Source organism: Rhinolophus ferrumequinum, chromosome X, assembly GCF_004115265.2.
Source record: "Rhinolophus ferrumequinum isolate MPI-CBG mRhiFer1 chromosome X, mRhiFer1_v1.p, whole genome shotgun sequence".
NCBI lineage: Eukaryota > Metazoa > Chordata > Mammalia > Chiroptera > Rhinolophidae > Rhinolophus > Rhinolophus ferrumequinum.
Genome location: NC_046284.1, coordinates 62043726 through 62067060, shown reverse-complemented (window position 1 = coordinate 62067060; position 23335 = coordinate 62043726). Strand labels below are relative to the sequence as shown.

General features: G+C 35.7%; 1 protein-coding gene across 1 annotated transcript in view; it reads left to right on the top strand.

Annotated features, from left to right (window-relative positions):
* The window catches only part of LOC117026836 (protocadherin-11 X-linked-like), a 788660-nt gene that overhangs the window by 539028 nt on the left and 226297 nt on the right, over positions 1-23335 (top strand). Inside the window, 1 exon segment of the mRNA XM_033113963.1 lies at positions 16903-17101. Within this exon segment, the coding sequence (XP_032969854.1) occupies positions 16903-17101 (199 nt within the window).

The window sequence follows — 23335 nt, the reverse complement described above, 5'->3', positions numbered from 1 at the left end:
ATTAGCTTATGTTTATATTTATTTTAAATTAATATTATTTTAAACAATATAGAAAATAATATCTAGCTAAAGAATATTCTCAATTTGAGGTTTATTTGACTTCTAATATGTCAATTCTTAAAAGATAATTTAAAAAATAACTCCAGAAGGAAAATAAGAGATATTGAGGTACTTGGATTCTTGAAAAGCATGTTTTGTGTGTGTGTGTGTGTGTGTGTGTGTGTGTGTGTGTGTGTATTCATGTGCTGCAAGATTATCTCTGTTTTGTCCTCCCCATGCCTATTAGGTCTAAGGTCATATTTTAAAATTTAAACATAACTTATTTTTTGTTATCATTTTGATCAGAGTAAACTCTGTTCCATAAAATGAACCATAAAGTAGACATTTCAAACTTGTTTTAAAAAAAATGAATTGTGAGGTGAGCAATTATTTTTTATTTGAATTTATCCCATTTCTTATAACCAACTTCTAACCATTGAGTTAAGTGTTTCACCATCAGGTTACTTGTTATTTTCTCAAAGTAGTGTAATTATTTTGCTTTATTACTGCAACCAAATTTGAATAGGTTCATGAGTAGGCTATTTTGGAGGAACATGAAAACTAACCTAATTAAACCTAAACACACTGAATAGATTTGAGGATTTGCATTTCCATGATGCAACTAAACGAAAAATATCCGGCAGCACTAATATACAGCAAATTCATCTTTCAACAATAGAGCTAAATTAGTTATTTTCTGCTATATTTCTATTAGGAAGCTGAGAAGGATTTCAAGTTGCCCACTTGCCCATGGTTTCTAAGTAAAGGTGAAGTCTTGATCAGCAAAATGTTTTCCAGGGGCTGATGTCAAAATGGAAGGAAATGTTAGGAGTCTGCTACATTCTTCTTCTGTCAGTAAGAGAAATAGCACTTGGTTGCTCCTAACGTTTTTCAGTATTACTTTCTGAAAAAAGAAATTTGTTTACTTATTTATAGCAATAACTTAATGTTCCATTTTCTTTAATTTTAAAACTCTCTCTAAATTTAAATGTTACCTAATGGCGTTTCCTAAAATGTCATCAGTTCTTACTCATGACACTCATGATTCTTATGTCATCTACTATGAGTCACTTACATTTTACTTAAAATTTTGAAAACATTTTTCAAAATCATTCTTTCCCAAACAGATCTTTTTACAGTATTGATAGGAATCAATGTTTTCAGACATCTGAGAAAATATTCTACATATTTTCTAGGTACAATTATAATTCTATGTTATGTTCACTTACTGAAGAACTGTCAATTTATAAGTAGAAAGCACTAAAAGGCATTATTTTGTAATATAATAGGAACTGCAGAGCTCTAGAGATAACACTCCTCACTTAAAATTATAAAATATAACCTACTGCATTTTGTAGGATCTAACCTTTTCAATTTGTAAATCTTAAACCAAACTGTAGAATGAACTTTAGACATGAGAACTTTGGGGAGTTTCAATGAGAAGGTCTGGTCTAGACCTGGACTGAAGGCCACCCAGTTTTAGGAGAAACAGTCTGGTTGCAAAGGGAACTGGGCTGGAGATTAACAGTCTCAAGAAACAGCCTAATCTGGAAGGACTCCAGCCAAGGTGCCAAAAATAAGTACTGGAAGATAAACAGGGCCTTTAATAGAAAAGCACAAGGACTCTGAACAGATCCTGAATAGAGCCTGTAGAACTTCAAAATGCAAATAGGGCAGAAGGTCAGAGCTAGAAGGAAACTTACCCTCAAACCCCAGGGTCAGCCAGAGAAACAGGAGCTCAGTGGGCTCTGTGGGTGTCTCACATGTTTGTTCACCAGCCTCAGAGCCATCAGGGGTCTTCTGTGGATTCCTGTAAGAGCTACCAAATATGCTGATCATAAAAAACAAAACAAAACAAAACAAAAAAACAACAACCAAAAAGCACAACAACATGCCAGCCAGATATTTCTCCAGCAAAATGTGTTTATGCAGGAACAAGGCGTTGCGAGCTGGTACATGCAACCATGGTGAGCCACCTGCAAGTCCGCTAAAACAAAGAAAAGGAAGCTCTTTTATAGAGAGAAAAAGGAAGTTGAGAAGGGCCATTACAAAGGAGATTCCCCTTTTGTGCATTGTGATTGTTGTAGTGCATGAGAGTCCCCCATTCTGGCCTCCCTCTTTCACTTTAAATAAGGTTTCTGTTTATTAATTTTTTACAGATATTATATTCAGCTTCTCTGCATTAGATTCATTGTGAGTTGTCTTTGTCTTTCCTTGGGTGCCAAGATAACAGATGGGATTAATGGAATATTGTTGCAAAAATACAAATGTCTGTTGTATAAAAATTATAAAATAATAATTTAATATAAAGTAGAGTTTGATGTTGGAATTTCATTTTTCTAATGAGGTTAGTTTACTGTAAAATGTCAAACAAATTGCCTATTTAAAAATACTTAGAACATTTAATCCATGCATCTTTTTTCTGTTTTATTTGTTTATTTATTTTGTGCTTTAGATTCCACTTATAAGTGAAATCATATGACACTTGTATCTCTCTGCTTAACTACACTAGCACAATATTCTCTAGGTCCATCCATGTTGTTGCAGATGACAAGATTTCATTCTTGTTTTATAGCCCAGCAATATTACATTGTATATATGTATCACCTATTCTCCATCCATTCATCCATTCAGGGACACCCAGGTTGCCTCCACATCCTGGCTGTTGCAAATAATGCTGCAATGAACATATGGATGCATTCGTCACCTCAAAGTAGTGTTTTGGGTATCTTTGGATAAACATCCTGAAGTGGGATTACTGGATCCTTCGTTGTCTCTGATTAGAGCCTTTGTTTTAAAGTCTATTTTGTCTGGTATAAATATTGCTATGCCAGTTTTTTTTTCCTTTCTTTCATTTTCATGAAATATCTTTTTTCTTTTTTTTTCTTTTTTTTTTTTAGATTTTATTGGGAAAGGGGAACAGGACTTTATTGGGGAACAGTGTGTACTTCCAGGACTTTTCTTCCAAGTCAAGTTGTTGTCCTTTCAATCTTAGTTGTGGAGGGTGCAGCTCAGCTCCAGTTCCAGTTGCCGTTGCTAATTGCAGGGGGCGCAGCCCACAATCCCTTGCAGGAGTCGGACCAGCAACCTCGTGGTTGAGAGGACACGCTCCAACCAACTGAGCCATCCAGGAGCTCAGTGGCAGCTCAGCTCAAGGTACCATGTTCAATCTTCAGTTGCAGGAGCCGCTGCCCATCATCCCTTGCAGGACTCGAGGAATCGAACTGACAACCTTGTGGTTGAGAGCCCACGCTCCAACCAACTGAGCCATCCGGGAGGCAGCTCAGCTCAAGGTACCATGTTCAATCTTAGTTGCAGGGGGTGGAGCCCACCATCCCTTGCGGGACTCCAGGAGTTGAACAGGCAACCTTGTGGTTGAGAGCCCACTGGCCCATGTGGGAATTGAACCAGCAGCCTTCGGAGTTAGGAGCATGGAGCTCCAACCGCCTGAGCCACTGGGCCAGCACCCATGAAATATCTTTTGACATCCTTTACTTTCAGTCTCTGTGTGTCTTTTAATCTGAAGTGAGTCTCTTGTATGCAGTATATGTAAGGGTCTTATTTTCTTATTCATTCAGCCACTGTATCTTTTGGTTAGAATTCCATTATTCTAATGATTCCATTATTCTAATCCATTTACATTTAAAATAATTGTTGACAGATATGTAGTTATTGCCATTTTAATATTCATATTTTTTATCTTTTTAAATATTCATTTATTTATTTTTGTCTTACAGAAGTCCTTCTAACATTCCTTGTAATACTAATATAGTGTTGAATTCCTTTAGCTTTTTCTTGACTGAGAAGCTCTTTATCTGTCCTTCGATTCTAAATGATAGCTTTGTTGGATAGAGTAATTTTTGTAGTAGGGCCTTGATTTTCATCACTTTGAATATTTTGTGCCAATCCTTTCTGGCCTGCAAAGATTCTGTTGAGAAATCAGCTCACAGTCTTAAGGGAGCTCCCTTGTAGGTAACTAACTGCTTTTCTCTTGCTGCTTTTAAGATTCTCTCTGTCTCTAATTTGGCATTTTAATTATAGTGTGTCTTGGGTGGGCCTCTTTGGCTTCATCTTGTTTGGGACTCTCGGCGCTTCCTGGGCTTCAATATCCATTTCCTTTGTCAGGTTAGTTAAGTTTTCCATCATTATTTTTTCTAATAGGTTTTCAATTTCTTGCTCCCTCTCTTCTCCTTCTCGTACCACTATGATGCAAATGTTGGTATGCTTGATGTTGTTCCAGAGGCCTGTTAAACTGTCCTCATTTTTTTTGGGGGGGGGGATTCTTTTTATCTTTTTGCTGTTCTGATTGTGTGTTTTCTGCTACCTTATCTTCTAAATCACTGATTAGATCCTCTGCTTCATCTACTCTACTATTGATTCCCTCTAATGTCTTCTTCATTTCAGCTCTTGTAATCTTTATTTCTGACTGGTGCTTTTTAATGTTTTCTATCTCCATTTTTATGTTTCCTATCACTTTGTTGAATTTCCCCCTGAGATCATTGAGCATCCGCATAACCATGGTTTTGAACTTTGTATTTGATTGGTTGTTTGTTTCCATTTCATTTAGTTATTTTTCTGGAGTGTTCTCCTGTTCTTTTATTTGGGACATGTTTATTTATCTTTTCATTTGGCTGCCTCCCTGTGTTTGTTTCTATGTACTAAGTAGAGCTGCTATGTCTCCCAGTCTTAGTAGAGTGGCCTCATTTAGTAGGTGTTCTGTGGGGTCCAGTGGTGCAGTCTCTCTGGTGTGGGTTATGTGTGTCCTCCTGTTGTGGCTGAGCCTTGGTTGTTGTTTTCACATCTATGGGAGGGATTTATTCTTGGGATGATTAGTTGTGAGGACTGGCCATGACTACAGTGGAGGAGATGTTGTATAAGGGCTGACCCTACAGAACAGGATTTATTTTAGCAGGGCTCTAGTGCCTGCCCAGTCTTTCTTTTGAATGTGTTGTCTTTAGAGGTGGCCATGTGATGCTCTGGCTCAGATGGAAGTAGGCCACTCAGTGTGCCAGCCCTGGGGCCCCCTGAAAGGGTACCCACAGGAGGCAAGGTTTTGCTGCAGCCTGTGCCCTGTCCTCGGCCAGCTGGAATAAGTCAGAAAGCAATCTGCAGAAGGTCACTATATGCCCTGAGCTTGGAGTTGCCTCAAGAGGCCAACCTGTGAACCAAGGCTTGCTGCCACAAGAGCTGGGCTTATGGCTACTCAGCCAGTGGTACAGGGCATGCTGAAGTCAAATGCTGCTTGTTTGGGTTTTGTAGATCTTTGAGAGATTTTAGGAAAGTCTGCAGTATGAAGCAAGGCAGGCCATTTATGTGGAAATGCCACTGGAAACAGTTTGGGTGTGTCCAAAAGTTGGGTGGGGTGGGGTCTCAGAGTCACCAGGGCATGGTGAAGGAATGGTTTTTGTCAGGCTGACAGAGATGCAGATATGGTTCTGCATCTGCATGCCAGGAATGGGGAGGGCTCAAGAAAGAAGCAATGAGTTCTGCCAGTTTCTCCATCCGGAGAAAGCTGTCCCTCCAGCCCTCACTCTGAAGCCAGACAACTCAGTTCCTCCTTGTTTGTCACTGGCACCTTTCAAGCTGCTGCTCCAGCGCTGGAGCTCAGAGCAAGTGAGTCTGTCAGTGAGTAAGTCTGCTCATGGATCCTTTAAGAGAAGCGCCTGTGACTCCAGCAGCCCTAGTCTCACTCAGCCACAGTCTTTGCTGGTGTTCACATCTAGAAGTTATGGGGACTTCTCTCCTTGGCACTGGACCCCTGGGCTGGGGAGCCTGGTGTGGGGCTAGGACACCTTGCTTCCCAGTAGACCTCCACAGGTGGGATATCTCTCCTGAATTTTCATGGTAATACATGTATGTGGGACCAGTCCATTCTGTGTCTCTACCCCTCCTACCAGTCTCGAGGTGGCCTCTTCTGTATGTCCATAGTTGTAGGGCTTCTATTCATCTAGACATCAAGTGATTCTCAATGATGGTTTTCTGTAGTTTAGTTGTAATTTTAATATGGTTGTGAGAGGAGGTAAGCACAGCATTTACCTACTCTACCATAGTGACTGGAAAATAATCAGTGCTTCTTGTTTTCCCTTTTTTCCCCTGAAATTGTGGTCAAGGGATTATATTCCTCAGCATCTGAGTTGTGCCTTAGACCTACACAATAAGAATATTTGATAGTTGGAACACAGGATTCTACATTATTAACATATTAACTCAGTGATTTGTATGCCACTAGTGTTTTCAAAACCACTAGATTGGTAGTTGCATTAGCTAGCTTCAATTTTATCAAAATCATAATTCTTTTCCTCCCTAAGTCCCAAATGTAATGAAAGTTAACAAAAGTAACATTACAGTAGGTCCAGATAATATATTTAAGGTAAAGCATATAAGATTGATTTGAAGATTTAGGTTAGGAAACTAAATCTATTCATTTTTTCTTTTTCATCCTCAGTTTAGATATATTTTAAAAATATGTGCATACTTTTAAAAGTAATGAAAATGATAGTGTCATATGGTTTTACTCCTAGGACCATGACATGATAATAATGGTTTAAAAAACTTTTAAACTTGTAGATATCTTTGAAGTTATTTAATACCGTGTGTGTGTGTGTGTGTGTGTGTGTGTGTAGGATAAATCGGTGTGATAGGTGGAATTTAGGGACATTATTGTTTGTATGTAAAATAAATTGGAGGTGGTCTGCCTTTATAAAAATACATATATAGAGATACCTCCACAATAAAAGTGTACAGTAGTGTTATAGATACTAATTGTTTTCATTTCTCTTCCACCTTCAACTATGTTCACCTGTACATTGCTTGCTGCTTTACATCACTGACAGTTATTGTTGCTGGTAGAGCCAGGTAGCTTAGTTTGCTCTTTGATGACCAGCGGAAATTATAGAACCCCAAATATTTATTTTTTATGTAAGAAGACTTCAGCATTGATCTTTTAATCTCATATTAATTTCCAGGAAGTAACACATTTACATGAGTAGCTGTTGTTTTTGATGTGTTGTAGAGTACTAGGTAAAGACGATTTACATACACTAAAGAGCTTTAAATACACTAAAAAGGGTTTAAAACAAACAGGTTACCAATGTTTGGTACAACACACTGAAAAAATTATTAGCATGCTAGCTGATGTACACACTCTTCAATTTTATTAAGAAACTGTTCTAGTCATCTTTATGTTTAAGGTGGTATTGATTACCGTTACATACTTTTTTCATTTTATTTTTTGATATTTTTAAAACTTAAATTTATTGGGGTAAAATTGGTTAATAGCATTGTATAAGTTTCAAATGTACAACTGTGTAATATGTCATCTGTATATTGCATGTGTGCTCACCACCCAAAATCTAATCTCCTTCCATCACCATATATTGACCCTCTTTACTGTCTCTATCTTTCTCCCACCCTGCTTTCCTTCTGGTAACCACTGTACTGTTCTGTGCCATCACATACTTTTTTGTTGTGATTTCTGCAAACGTTAAATAAAACAATATTTTTTCCAAGTGTTTTTGCAATTAATGACAAGGCTATGTTTTTTATCTTTCACTGTATAATAATGATTCTAGCCTATATAATTCAAGTCAGAAACCATCTGTTGCTTGAATGACATTTGGTTTGTTTAAAATGCATCAATTAAACAGACATGTTGTGTAACTATAGCAATAAAAAAATATTATGCAAATATAAAGAAGTATTTAAAACAAAACTTGTGACTTCATGCTTGGAAACAAATTTTCAAATAATTTAACAACTAGAAAATGTTAAATATTTATTAACATTATGAAAAATAAGATATTTATTTGTATCATACGTGATCTATGAATCCATCATCTCCCAGACCCATATTATCACAGCAATAGAGAAGTAAATACTTAAGGTTTGACTTTGTTAAATGTGTAAAAAATTACATGGCCAAAAAGGAAAAAGGTTAGGATCATAAAAGTTCTGAAAACAATGCCAAATTAGGATGGGAATTTTAGCTTGGAATTAGAATATTAGTACATGAAGTTTAACTATCTTCAAACACTGAAAGGCTTGTCATGTAGAAGAAGAATCACACTTATTTATATAGCTACAGAAGGCAGATCTAGGGATAGTTGCTAGAAATTTCTCCTTCTGTCAGCTACCAAGCTTTGAGCTGAAGAACCAGATAACCAAAATTGTTAAAGCACAGTAAGGTAGATATGATTCTGAGCACAAACTTAGTGATAAATATTTTAGCAATTTACATGCCTTTTATTCCTGCCTTTCTTCCTGGTATGACTGTCTTTTTTTTTTTTAATAGTTTGAGGCTGCCAGATAATTGCTTTTGAATAATGAAGGCCCTAGGGTTAATCATAAAGTTAAATGTAAGTCACTAAACCTAGATTTGGTTACCACCAAAAGTAATGTAGATGTTTCTTTTTTAAAATTGATATTTGGGTTTTAGCAATGGGAATTATGACCTACAAGTGAGATATGTGTGCTGGCCATATAATGCATGTGAAAATCTCAAGCTGAGTTTCTAAGATATTTTCAAATTTTACTTTATGATATATTGAATAAATTATAAGTTATTTTGATAAGAGATATTACCCATGGCAAAATGCAGGCAACTTCTGACACCCAGAAGGAAACTTGTTGATTACTATAAAATATGGGGGCTCAGAAGCTTAAAATATGCTCAATAATTTGATATTGAGAATGTTTTTTATATGAATCAAAAACAGCCCTGCACAGGAATTTCTGGTCAAGATGGACACATAGGTAAATGCTATGCTCACCTCCTTTCGGGACCACATCAATTACAACTAAACTACAGAACAACCATCATTAAGAATTACCTGAAGTCTAGCTGAACCAAAGCCCTACAACTACGGACATACAGAAGAAGCCAACTCAATATTGGTAGGAAGGGCAGAGATACAGAACATACTCGTCCCACACCTGCATGTGACCATTAAAAATTGGGAGGGATATCTCAGCTGCAGAGGTCCCCTGCAGAGGAGTGAGGAGTCCCAGCCCCACACCAGGCTCACCAGCCCGGGGTTCCAGTGCCAGAAGAGAAGTCCTGTAACTTCTGGCTGTGAAAACCAGCGCACACTGTAGCTGAGTGATCCAGAGGACGGTTGCAGTCCTAGCTGCTCCTCTGAAAGGGCCTGCACATGGACTTACTGCATGATGGACTCACTGGTTCTGAGCTCCAGCACTGAGGCAGCAGCTCAAAAGGCTCCAGGGACTTATGGATAGGAACTGAATTGTGTAGTTTTAAGGTGAGGGCTGGAGGGGCAGCTTTCTCCTGGAGGGAGGACCTGATGGAAGCCATTGTTTCTTTGTTGAACACTCCCTCTCCTTGTGTGCAGATGCAGGCAGATGTCATATCTGAGTCTTCATCAAACTGGCTATCACCTTTCATATGTCTTGTCCTAGGGATTCCCTGAGACATCACCCTATACAACTTTTGTAACACCCAACCTGCTTCCAGTGGCTTTTCTGTACAACCTGTCTTAGCCCATATTGCAGACTTTAATAAAATCTCTCAAAGGTTCACAAAACTTTAACAAGTTATGGGACATGGCTTTGTCATGTCCCATACCTCTGGCTGAGTGACCCTAAGCCCAGTGGTGACAGCCAGCCTCAGTTTGTGGTTTTGCCTCTCAAGGCACCTCCAACCCAGTGTGGGTGGTAGCCATCTGGGAATTGCTTTGTGGCTCATACCAGATGGCCTCAGGCAGGGCACAGACTGCAGCTAAAGTGGCCTGCAGTAGGTCACCCCTTAGGAGTCCCTAGGGCTGGCATGCCTGATGGCCAGCTGCAGACCAAGCCAGAGCACCACCAGGCCACCTCCAGCAATGACACAACTAAAGTACAGACTGGGCAGGCACCAGAGCCCTGCTAAAGTGAACCCTGCTCTGTAGGGTCAGCTCCTGCATAACAGCTCCTCAACTGTAGTCACAGCTAGTCCTCACAACCATTCAGCCTGCAGGTCAATCCCTTTCATTGAGGCACAAAGAACAACCAAAGGTCAACTACAACAGGAGGGCATACACGACCCATACAAGGAACACACCTAGAGTACCCAGCTCTGGTGACCAGGAAGACCGCACTACTGGGTCCCACAGGATACCTAGGCCACTCTACCAAGATTGGTGGGCATAGCAGCCCTACATAGACACAAACATAGGGAGGCAGCCAAAATGGTAGACGAAGAAACATCTCCCAAATAAAAGAACAGAACAAATCTCCAGAAAAAGAACTAAAGAAAATAGAGACAAGCAATTTACCAGACATAAAGTTCCAAACACTGGTTATAAGGATGCTCAGTGATCTCACAGAGAACTTCAACAAAGAGATAAGAAATATAAAAATGAAGATAGAAAGCATCAAAAAGAACCAGTCAAAAATTAAGAACACAATAACTGAAATGAAGAATACATTAGAGGGAATCAACAGTACATTAGATGAAGCAGAGGATTGAATCAGTGATTTAGAAGATAAGGTTGCAAAAAAAAAAAAAATCAGAAGAGCAAAAAGAAAAAAGAATCCAAATAAGTGAGGATAGTTTAAGGGGCTTCTGAGACAACTTCAAAAGTACCAAAATTTGCATCACAGAGGTACCAGAAGGAAAAGAAAGAGAGCAAGGAATTCAAAACCTATTTGAAAAATAATGATGGAAAACTTCCCTAAACTGGTGAAGGAAATAGATGTACAAGCCCAGGAAGTACAGAGTCTCAAACAAGATGAACCCAAATTGTCCCACAACAAGACACATCATAATTAAAATGTTACACAGTAAAGAAAAACAGAGAGAATCTTAAAAGCAGCAAGTAAAAAGCAGTGAGTTATGTACAAGGGAATCCCCATAAGACTGTCAGCTGATTTTTCAACAGAAACTTTGCAGGCTAGAAGGGATTGGCATGAAATATTCAAAGTGATGAAAATCAAGAACATTCAACCAAGATTACCCAGCAAATCTATCATTTAGAATTGAAGGACAGATAAAGAGCTTCCCAGACAAGAAAAAGCTAAAGGAGTTCATTACCACCAAAACAGTATTATAAGGAATCTTAGAGGATTTAAGAAAAAAAAAATAGAGTGGCTGAATGGATAAGAAAGCAAGACCCTTACATATGCTGCCTACTAGAGACTCACTTCAGATCGAAAGACACAACACAGACTGAAAGTAAAGGGAATGGAAAAGATATTTCGTAAAAATGGAAACAAACAAATAGCTGGGGAAACAATACCTATACCAGACTAAATAGACTGTACAACAAAGGCTATAACAAGAGACAGAGAAGTACCCTGCAATCACACTTCTGGGTATTTATCCAAAGAAACCCAGAACTACTTCAAAGGGATGAATACATCCATATGTTCATTGCAGCATTCTTACAATGGCAGAAATGTGAAGGCAGCCTGGGTATCCATTGATGGATGAATGAATAAAGAGGAGGTGTTACATATATACAATGGAGTATTACTCAATCATGGAAAGGAATTAATTCTTGCCATCGCGGCAGTGTGATTGGACCTGGAGTGTATTATGCTGAGTGAAGTATGTCAGACAAAGACAGTTGCAGTATGATTTTGCTTTTCAGTGGAATCTAAAGAAAAAACAAACAGGTAAAACAGAAACAAACTCATAGAGAGAAAATTTTGATGGTTCCAGATGGGAAGGTGGTTGGGGGTGAGTGAAAAGGGGAAAAGAAGTACAAATTGGCTGTTACACCGTTTTCATGGGAATGGGCCATAGCATAAGGAATATAGTCAATAATATTGTATTAACTATGTATGGTGTCAGATGGGTACTAGATTTGTTGGGTGATAGATGGGAGGGAGTTGGGGGGCAGGGTGAAAAAGGTGAAGGCGTTAAGAAGTGCAAATGGTAGTTACAAAATAGTCATGAAAATAGTCATGGGAATGTAAAGTGAAGCATAGGGAATATAGTCAATAATATGATAATAACTGTGTATAGTGCCAGGTGGGTAGGAGACTTGTCAGGGAAATCACCTCTTAAATTATATAAATGTCTAACCACTATGCTGCACACCTGAAATTAATGTAAAATAATATTGAATGTCAGCTGTAATTAAAAAATCTAAAAAGTGGGGGGAACGTGAGGGAGAATAAGTTCAAATTTCCAGGTATAAAACAAATAAGTCCTGGGGCTATAATGTACAACATGGGGAATATAGTCAATAATATAGTGATAGCATGGTACAGTGTCAGATGGATGTTGGACTTATGGTGATTACTTTCTTAGATATATAAATGTTGAATAACTGTTGTGTACACCTGAAACTAATATAATATATGCTAACTATATTTTAATAAAAATATTTTAAAAATAAAATAAAATACCACACACACACACACAACAAGAAAAACAGAAAAGGATTCTAGATATAGAGAACAAACTGATGGCTGCCAGAGCGAGGTGTAGTTGGAGAGCTGAAATTAATATAAAATATGTTGAATGTCAAAATAAATAAGTAAAGTGTAAATATTTTTTTTTTAAATAAAGTGCATTGAGCTTTTAAAAACAAAACAAACAAAACAAAACCCTGCACATGGTAATCCTTAAAAAATAAGAACCCTAACTATGATTACTTTTTCTAATCAGAGTTACTGGCTATGGCAGAGAATCTAAGGTAGGCTGGGTCAGGATGTATTAGAATTGGAGTCAAGGGGAGTGCAAGATTTTATGATTAGTTTGAAAACTTTGACAGGTAATTCTAATGAGCCTTCTGGAACATGATACTCAAGCATTCCATAATGAGATTCACAGGCTGGCCTATCTAAATGCAACCTCTCTGCTGCCAGCTTAACCTTTCTAAAATGCCACTTACATCATGTTATGGAAATGCAGCGATATTCACCAAATGCTTAGCATGGAATTATACCTTCACGTGATATAAAGGACACAAAAATGTTGGGAATGTGATAGTTTGCTTGTAAATGATTCATCTAGTGACACCATTATTATTTCTGAGCATCCATACATTCTGGAATTTTGATTGATTTGAGCTAAAAACAAGGCAAATAGAATATAGCGAGAGGCACCCATGGATGTTTCTCTTTCTGGCAAAAAAAATTAACTAGCCATTCAGTTCAGACATTTATTCATGAATAATCCAGGATTTATTTCCATCCCATAAAGTCACCATTACAATCAATAGATTGTTTACTTTCTATGCCACAGCTACCTTGAAGGGCTGCAGACAGTCAAATTATGACATGGTCATTAGCATGATAGCTCATTTATATTGCACAGTAATCATCTTCAACATTTGGTAAAAGGAAATTATTTATTCTTCTCTTTGAGTGACGTAAGGAATGACTTTCGTGAAATAATTAATATTTCTAAATATATTGGATAAGAAAAATACCTCTGTATTCTGAATATCTTCATACGATTAATCTGAGTGGAAAATTACCCTCAGAGATAAAGGATTTATCCATTAAAAAATAAAGGGCACATGAGTTAAACCAGGTTTCCAAAATTTACCAGAAAGGATTCATAAATTGTTCAGTTCATGTCATTATTTTATGTTCAGTTCCATCTGCAAATGTCAGAAATTGCAAACTACAAGCTTAAGTAGGAATCGTTAAAATAACCATAGGAAATATAGTAAACTGTTTTTTTTTCTTATTAAAAGTTAGATTTTCAGAAGACTTTTAAAACAATTCCCTAACAATTAAATTCTAATAATTTCACTTATGGAAATATTTCATGGAGATTTTCTAAAACGGTGGACAACCTAGTTATTCACACATGTGCAAATGTAGAGCCCCGTGTGAATTCACTGAATAAAGAAATAGAATACTATATTTAATTGGTAATATTTGAATGCCTTCTATGGGTTATAGAAATAGGTAAAAACAATATTTCAGACTGTAAACTTTGAAACTGAATTGAAAAATTAAATACCCAGTATGTTGTTGAACTTTAGACTATTTTAAAATGATATACAGATGTTAATTACCAAAGAACATACCTTGATCTCCACTTGCGGTATTCTGATATTTGTTGAAACTAATATAAATAAGTTAGTTGATTAATATGACTGTTCTGCTTTTGAAACATCCAAGGTATATATGGAATGGGGCTGGTGGTGTTTTTATGTGTATTCAGAAAGGGACCAAAAGCAGTTTTTTTCACTTAAAGGGAGTCCTTACAAGCCCATTCATTCTCTTTCATTTACCCCCACAGGGATTCAATTTATGAGTGTCAAGAAGGTTGGGGATGAGTGCATGACCAGGCCTATTACAGATTAACTCTAGGGCATTCCTTTGCAAGGGCTTTTAGTCAAGTTACTAGTACAGATGTCCTAGAATGGGATAACATTTTAAAACTTAAATTGCCTTGTTCTTTTCTGCATAAATAAGCAAGTGAACACAAAGCTCCATTTCCCTTACATCAGAAAGTAACATATATCCCCTATTTCTATCCTTTGACACAATTTTCCTCCATTCAATGGCAGTATTATTTCTGTTAGAATCTGTGACTCCATGCTTAACCAGCACATTTTAAATTCTAGATTAATTTATTTGTGTTACCAATAATTGTTTTCTTATTCATAGATTCTTTATCTAGGTCTAATACTTTAAAAAATGTAAATGATAAAAATACATATATATATATACACACACTAGATGCATAATATTCACACCATGTACCATATATATAGTACATCGTACATATATACAGTTGAAATATATTACTTGTGTCTTATAGAAAATTAAAAATCTCTTACAGTTATGCATTATGGTGCAATCAATTATAAATTTGTCTCATGGTAACCTGGATTATTTTACATAAGATGATTCTTTTATCTATGTGTTAGATATTATTTTTAAGTTATGTATAATAGCTAATTATAAATAAATGTCTACAATATAATGTTTCAGGCATTTTGAAGTGCTGTTTTTCCAGGTCTTGCATTTTTAAAAGGTTTGTGAGTAAAAATGTTTATATATTACTTGAAGAGAATGAAAATATTTTAACAACCAAAAATAATTTTTGGAATTAAATGAAGTTTAACCTATAACGAAATGAGCATATGGCTTCTTAGACATAGAAACGTCAAGTCCAGCTTTGCTAGACTGAAATAATTAGCTTGCTGTGTCCTCACCTGGCAAAGGGGAGAGGGAGCTTCCTGGGGCTGCTGCTCATAGAGACATTAATCCTGTTAATGAATGCTCCACTATCATGACCAATCAGCTCCCAAAGGCTCCACCTCTAAATAGCATCATGTTGGGTATTAGGTTTCAACGTTATGAATTTTGAGGGTCAATAAACATTCAATCTATAGCAAGTATCTTCAAATATTTTCATATCTCCATCTGAAGAGATTGCTGACTGTCAAACCTGAATTTGTGAAAGTACATTCTGTCATGGAAATTCCTAGTTCCTAAATTTATGTGACCTTTGATATTTCAAATTCCTTAAATAGTTTTCTCTTAATTGCATATTTTATACTGCTAGTAGTGAAGTATTTTGGTTGATCTATTTGTTAAATCGCAAACTATAATCTTTGGAGCATAAGACAAAGACATGTTACATTTTTTATGTCAGAAATTGGGGTAGTGCAGAGCAGAGATAACTATCTCTGCTCCAAGTTATCTCTGCTCCACAATGACTAGTGACTGAAAAAAGATGACTTAAATGTCTGGAGATGGCTGGAATGACTCAAATGAGGCCATAAACTGTAATGTCCCGAATGGATTAATCACATACATATCTGGCACCTGAACTAGAGTGGCTGGAACAGCTGGGCTTCTTTGGGTATTGTACTTCCTTTCTATGCAGTCTTTCCACATGGCTGGCTTGAGCTTCCTCACAGTATGGCGGTCTCCCAGTAGTCAAACTTCTTTCAATGCAGCTGGTTTTCCCCATAGGAGTATTCCAAGGGAGTAAGACATAAGCTGCAAGGTTTGGTTGCACAGGACCTACCCATACTCAGTCTGGTAGAGGACTGCATAAGGATCTGCATACCAAGAGGTGAGGTGCATTGCAGGAGCTAGCTTTGGAGACTAGCTACTATTAGGTTGGTGCAAAAGTTATTGCTGTTTAAAAGGTTACAAATAATTGCAAAAACCGCAACTACTTTTGCACCAACCTAATACATATAGCGTTGCTGCAAACAAAAATACTGCTACGCCTATTAGCATTTTCACTCTTGCTGGCTGTCATGAACCTTTTGTTTTGGCATGTATATATTTTTTATACTGTGCTATAATTACCATTTAAGCTGATACCTATCGTTTGCTTTTATAATTGCCATCATCTGTTATCCATACCATCTAACTATTTGCATTTTTTAGAGTGCAGAATCAATTTAAGTGAATTCCAATTCAAAATATTACTCCGAAGATTCTTTGAAAAGATGATTTGTACTTTTAATTTTCCAAGCCTACATGATTAGATAAATTTGATATTATTTATTGTTACAGCCCACCGGAATCTTACAGACATAACAATAAAATTTTGTTATATTTATTTATGCTTATTATTCAAAAAATGAATCTTGTCAAATAGTAGCTCAATAAATCCATGTTCAAATGATGGTCAGAATTTCCAATATGCTCAAATGTCTATAAAGGCTGACAGCCTCATGCTTTAGAACAAGTTGACTTTCATTCTGCATCTGGATGTGCCTTGTTTCAAAATATAATGGAAGCAACTCTGGTGCCAGGTGAAACAGGTTTGAACACAGAGTTGACTGTTCAGAAAAGCCTGAAATTGTTCCCAAATCAAGATAATGTTAATGCGACTTCACTGGATAGCTGAAATAATGCATTTTCTGAATTGGATACATTAAGCAATTATTCATATCATAGCTGAAACCCTGTAATTTTCTTTCTTCCTTTCAGTCCCAGCGGCGTGTCACATTTCATCTACCTGAAGGCTCTCAGGAAAGTGGCAGTGATGGTGGACTGGGCGACCACGATGCGGGCAGCCTTCCCAGCACATCCCATGCTCTGCCCTCCGGCTATCCTCAGGAGGAGTACTTTGATCATGCTGCACCCAACAACCGCACTGAAGGGGATGGCAACTCTGATCCTGAATCCAGTAAGTGATACCTCTCTTGTCCTGCAGTATAAATGGGCTCATTGTGTTTGTAAGTCAAACAATTGCGGCCATAATAGCATTGGCCATTTAGTTATGCTAACATGAGTTACACATTTTTTAAAGGTAAAAATACAGAATTAGGTGGAAGGCATATGCATCAGTTTATAATAGTTGAAATGTTTGATCACATCTATGTTGAATAAAATGTATTATAAAATTTAATATAGTCATTTTGTTTAGGCATGGATAGGATTTTCTATGTATACATATGTATATATATATATATATATATATATATATATATATATATATATATATATATAACCAGCCGTTTTATTTTATTCATTTAATTTATTTCTGTACATATAGATTATTATTGTAATTTATAGAAATTATTTTTTAGATATTATTTTTTATTTTAATAGATAAGGATCATAGAAAATTAATTCTCTTTTTAAGGAAATAAGAGATCCTGACTCCAATGCAGAGCAGTTGGTCTGAGGTTTTCAATAATGTGCTGAAACCATGTGCCTTATGTCAAGATATTCAGATTTGGTCTACAGACTGATTGTATAAAGGCTATATTTGGAAAAATCAAAGATGTTGAAAATTCTTAAAAAGTATCATGAAGTTGATGCTAAATAGAGAACTTCATTAAATACAACTAGCATAAACATATAAAATATAAATTAATATAAATAGATATAAAAATTAATATAAAATAGAAATTTTGAAAAGTTATCTTGAGCATATGGATTAATATGGGTACATAATTTAAATAAAGCATCTGGTTTTGAGATCAAAATGGCTTCTCCATCATTATGTTTTAATCCCCTATTTTTGAAACTCCAAAAAATAAGGGAAATGTATTGGTTAAACATCAAAATGTAATCTAAGACTAAACATACTATACCAATGACAGCTTAACATCAATCTTTTTCTCTCCTCAAGAGTAGATGCTGGATATTAAAGATGTTTTCAATAGAAGCATCTTAGAGACTTTTTAACCACCAAGTTTAGAAAGCCCGAATTGCCTGCTATCCCTGTATTCAATTTTATATTTAGAATAACTTAGCTATATTTGTTCTGAGGATGAAAAATTCTGTAACATGCAACACCAATCTACCTTTCACTTACTAGGTAGACGAGGACGTAATGACTTCTGGTAGAAACACATAGTTGTAACTATATCCACCACTACGATAAACTCAGAGTCGATCTCTAAGAAGAGTGGTCATAGTAACAAATATGGTTAAGCAAGGTGTCTTTGCGTCTTTGCTCTTTTTTACTGCATAAATTATTTTAATTGTAGTTCTATCACTGCCTTGTTAAGAGATAATAATATAGAGGTGAAAATGAGCACCATTTTTATAAATTAGAGAGAATTGATTCCTTTGCACATGTCATACTAAGCATACTTTGCACACTATGCCGTTTTCTTAGAGGATTGCACAGTGACAATTGAACAATAAATTCAGAGTAAGCATCAGCTGTGTGGATCTAATTCTGAAATAAACTTTCAAGCTGAATGGGATTAAAACAGGATATTAACTGATATTAACTATAGTAAAAGGGGCAGAATTGGTATGGGTCAGAAATTATGAACCATTTACAGTTAAATACAGGTTTCTTAATCTCAATTGTATCTAATAATAGGTAGTTGTTTTAAAAATGTTCTAATGAAGAATTCTTTACAGGATCTGATTTTATGTATAGTTAAGAGTGCTAGTGTTAACAACAATGTATGAGCTGACATACATTAAGAGCTTTATTTGTAAAGCTTTTTTCCACCATGGACTAAACATTTCTTTCCTCTAATCATATTGACATTATTAACTTGACTATTAAATATTTTGTTTATAATTACAGGATGAAGCAATGGCAAATTCCAAGTTAACAAAATTCTTTATTAATTAGACTTTATTTTAAAATTGGGATGAGTGTAGACAGTTATAGTAGTAATAAAAATAATACTTTTTTGTTACTTGTGATTTTAATAAATGTATGCAAAAGGTAGACATAATTAAAAACAAATGTCCATTTCTGTATATGTCTAACAATATTGATGGGTCAATGTTTAAAATGTATTTTTACTGTGAGTAACATTAACTATCTACTCTCCTACTGGACCTGATACTTCCGATTAAAACATGTTCCAAAAGAATTTTTTGGTTAGGTGTTCCATTTTGGAGAATAAAGGACCTTATTATGACAAGTGCAAGAAGCACAATATTTCACTTTAAAGAAGTTCTATTATCTTAATATGGCTTACTAGTAAGATTTTTAACATAGTATGTGTATGTGTTTTGTTTTGATTAAAAAGGAAAAATAGCTGATACAAAGTTTGCAATAGCAAAATAATCTCTTTAGGCTAATACAGATGATAGGGTACTTTGATTCTTCAAAAAGAAATTCTAAAGCTCTGAAATAGTGCATAATAATGGGTTTTGTGATATGGAGCAGATGCCCATAAACTGTGCAGTGTTAGTCAATAGCACCGCAAATAGGAATGTAAACCGTTAAAAGGAAATAAATGTTGTCCTTAAGCAATGGAATTAATTTATGCAGTTCCCATTTCATATTTTGAAAGGCATTACATCCTCAATCTGCTTTATTTTTGCTAATGAATTGCCCAAAATAGTACATAGTTCTAAAAATTCCTTGTAAGTTCACAAAAACAGATAGAAATGCAACTTTTATGAATAAGATTTTCCCCAAAATTTGCTAGGTGGATTTATTCACACTACTTTAAAATATATAGCTCCCAGGTTGATGGAAATCTGATGATTAGATAAGGAAATTATGTTATCCATTCTCTTGAGTCCTTTGCCAGGAATATTAACTTACCTTTTTAAGATAAAAATGCAAGCCAATGCAATCCAATTATTTGTCTTTCAGAAAAGTTTAATAAAACATCCTGTCTCATTCCATTTGAAGGCTTTTGGAATTTTTAAACATCGCAATTGCAATCTTTTGACTTTACCCTTTAGTATGAGGGTCACTTATTGCCATTCTATGCAGCTTTGCCATTCTTGGCTAACAGCCTATGCCCCAGAGCTTTCCTCCTTCCATAACCCTATCAAATTATATGTGCCCTTTCCAACAGACCCTAATTTTTGAAACTATATAATTTGGTAAAAGTAAACAAACAGAAATCCAACCCCTAAACAGCATTATTGGTTGTGCTGGCTTACTGTGGATATTCTAACAGGTAATGTCTTTGCATTTTCAAAGGATATTGTGGAGACACACAAGAATGTGGCCTTAGTAGAGAACAGGGTATGACGTGTACTTCTTGGAGTTTTATATGTCAAGATATACAAGGTGTGATCATAAAATACAGTAAATGTTGAAATAAAAAAAATTATGACAATAAAAGACATTGCTATTAATCCCCCTCAAAATACTCCTCCTTGCTTCGAACACACTTATCCCATCCCATCGTTCTTGCCACTTTCTGAAGCAGTTCTGGAAGTCTTCTTTCATGAGTGTCTTTAGTTGCGCTGTTGTGGCTGCCTCGATATCCTGAATCAATTTAAAACGTTTACCTTTCATGGTCACTTTTACTTGGGGAAGAGCCAGATCTGGTGAATAAGGTGGATGAGGAAACACCGTAATGTTTTTATTGGACAGAAATTGCCGTACTAGAACAATGTGTGACACGGAGAATTGTCATGATGGAGGATGAAACCATTTGCCAATTTCATGTTAATGCATTGTTCATGATCCGTGATTTACAGCACACTTTAAAACACACCTTCTCTCAACCATAGCTCACACCCGACTAACTTCACGGAACAAGTTGAAACTTGTCACACACTGTTACTAAGGTTCGACGTGCTGCTTCCTGTATTGAAGATCCCTGCTTTTCCGTTGGATGGCACTCGGCAGCAGCATTCACCATAGTTTTTTATCACAATGGAAAGGCTCTGTGTCACACATAGCTTCCGGTATATGGCAATTTCCATCAAATAAAAATAATATGGTGTGTCTTCATCCACCATATTCACTGGATCTGGCACCATGCGACTTCTGGCTCTTCCCTAAAGTCAAAATAATTCAGGACATAAAGTCAGCTATGACAGCACAACTAAAGATACTCGTGAAAGAGGACTTCCAGAACTGTTTTAGATAGTTGCAAGAATGATGGGATAGGTGTATTCGAAGCAAAGGGGACTATTTTGAGGGGGGTTAATGGAAATGTGTCTCTTACTGTAATCAATTATTTTAAATTTAAACATTCACTGTATCTTTTGATCACACCTTGTAGTATTAATTGAGAGAATTGGAAATAGTGTTATCCTCGTGGGAATACTCTAAACACACAAAACTACATGTGGCTCTATGTTCATATCTACTTATTTGTAAGTAGCATTAGGTAAAATATAATTTATGAAGAGTTAAAAATGCTTTCCAACTTTATTTTGTAAAATATTGCTCTGATATTATAATTCAGACTAAGTTCTGAGACACATGGAAATATTAGCAAAGTTCTACCATGTTAAACCTCAGAGATTTTTGAATAGTTCATACATATGAAGTCAGGATTTCTGTGTGTATTTTTTCTTACATAGAGAATACATTGCTACTCTTTCACTATGGGCAAGTTGGAGAAGAAAGTGCAATTTGTAAATTTCTAACAATCTACTGGCATATTACAATTTGAATGATCATAGATAACCCCCATGTTTCTTTGGAAGAGAAATGGTGAAATAGAATGTTTCTAAAGAGATTCAAGTCAGTCATTCTTCAATTTACCAGCCATGAATCAGTTCATTTTCAAAGAGAATCCTCCTAAGTGAAGGGGAAATGGGACTTAGTTTAATCAGTGTTATAATTTTCTTCAACTGCAAAAGTTACGTTACCTGCATTTTTAAAAGCCTTTTCACTGGATATGGTCATTTCACACACATAATCACTCTATCTGACAATGTGATAGTTGGTTTAGTGTCTAAAATTTGAGCTTCAAGTAACAATACTTATGTGTAAAATTTCATCAACTTTTAATAAAATATTAATGCTTTTTTTTTAGATTACAAATTTTTGTGATACAAAAGAAAAAACAGAGTTCCAAGAACATTTAGGGCTAAAAAAGTTTCACACTTAAAATAAACAGGAATATGTTTAACATTAATTTAAAAATGATAGATCTCTCTGCTAGACTATATCTCAGGTTAACATCTCTTTGACATTCATTTTTCTTTCACTAGATCAGGTTTGCTTAGCATTCTAATATGGTGATAATTAATTCACAAAAAGGAAGTAATTAATCTTTGCCTGGCAATATGTTTTGATTGATCCTCTGCCAGTAATCTAATTGCATTATAAAAAGTGGAAGACCAATTTGATTGACTAGAGCACGACTCACAGAAATGCCAAATTTTGGTCTTGATCTGCTGAGATTGTTGGCACGAATAATACTAGGGTAATTATTAATTGACTGTTTTAGTAGTTGAATATCTAATTCTAAATACAGGCAATTCGTAAAATTTAAAAAAAAAACCCAAAAACTGAAACTTTAAAAGAATCACCTAATAATGGATCATTAAAGTCTAGCCCTTCATAATTAAGAACATTAGGGTTCAGATATCTAAAGGCAATTTAAAACTGTCCAAACAGTTTCCAGACAAATTTTGATATACAAGTACTATGGTAACTATTCTTATCTGAAAAATTCAACAAGAAATACCACTTTGTTTAAAAAAAGAATGGTTCATATATTTATGGGGACGCTAACCCTTACTCTTGCAGAGGATATCACAGAATAACATCTAAATCTGCAGTTTGTGTTACCCATATAACTGTTAATTAGCTTTTTTTGTTTATTGCCAAGTACTCAGGAAATTTAACTTCATAGGCCCTCTATATTTCTTCAAAATGTATTTTTTTGGGAACCCACACATTAATTCCTGTATTGCAACAAAAAGAAAAGTGAAGGCTGTCATTTTGTTTATATAGTTACATGAAACAAATGGGAAATGTATTCAACCTAGGAAAGAGAAGTTATGCTCCTTTAAAAGTTAATCATCCACCCAGGCCAATTCTGTCTCTGCTGGCTATGCATTTGAAAGGTAGTTCTCTAAAACTGTGTTCATTCATAGCCTGTGAAGTTGTGTCAGTCCATGGGGGTGGGGAGAGTAAAATAATTAAACAAATAATTTGAATCAGCTCGGCAAACTGGAAGTCAAGTCTTTTGAAAGATACATTAATCAGTATTTCTAAGGAGTGATAGTA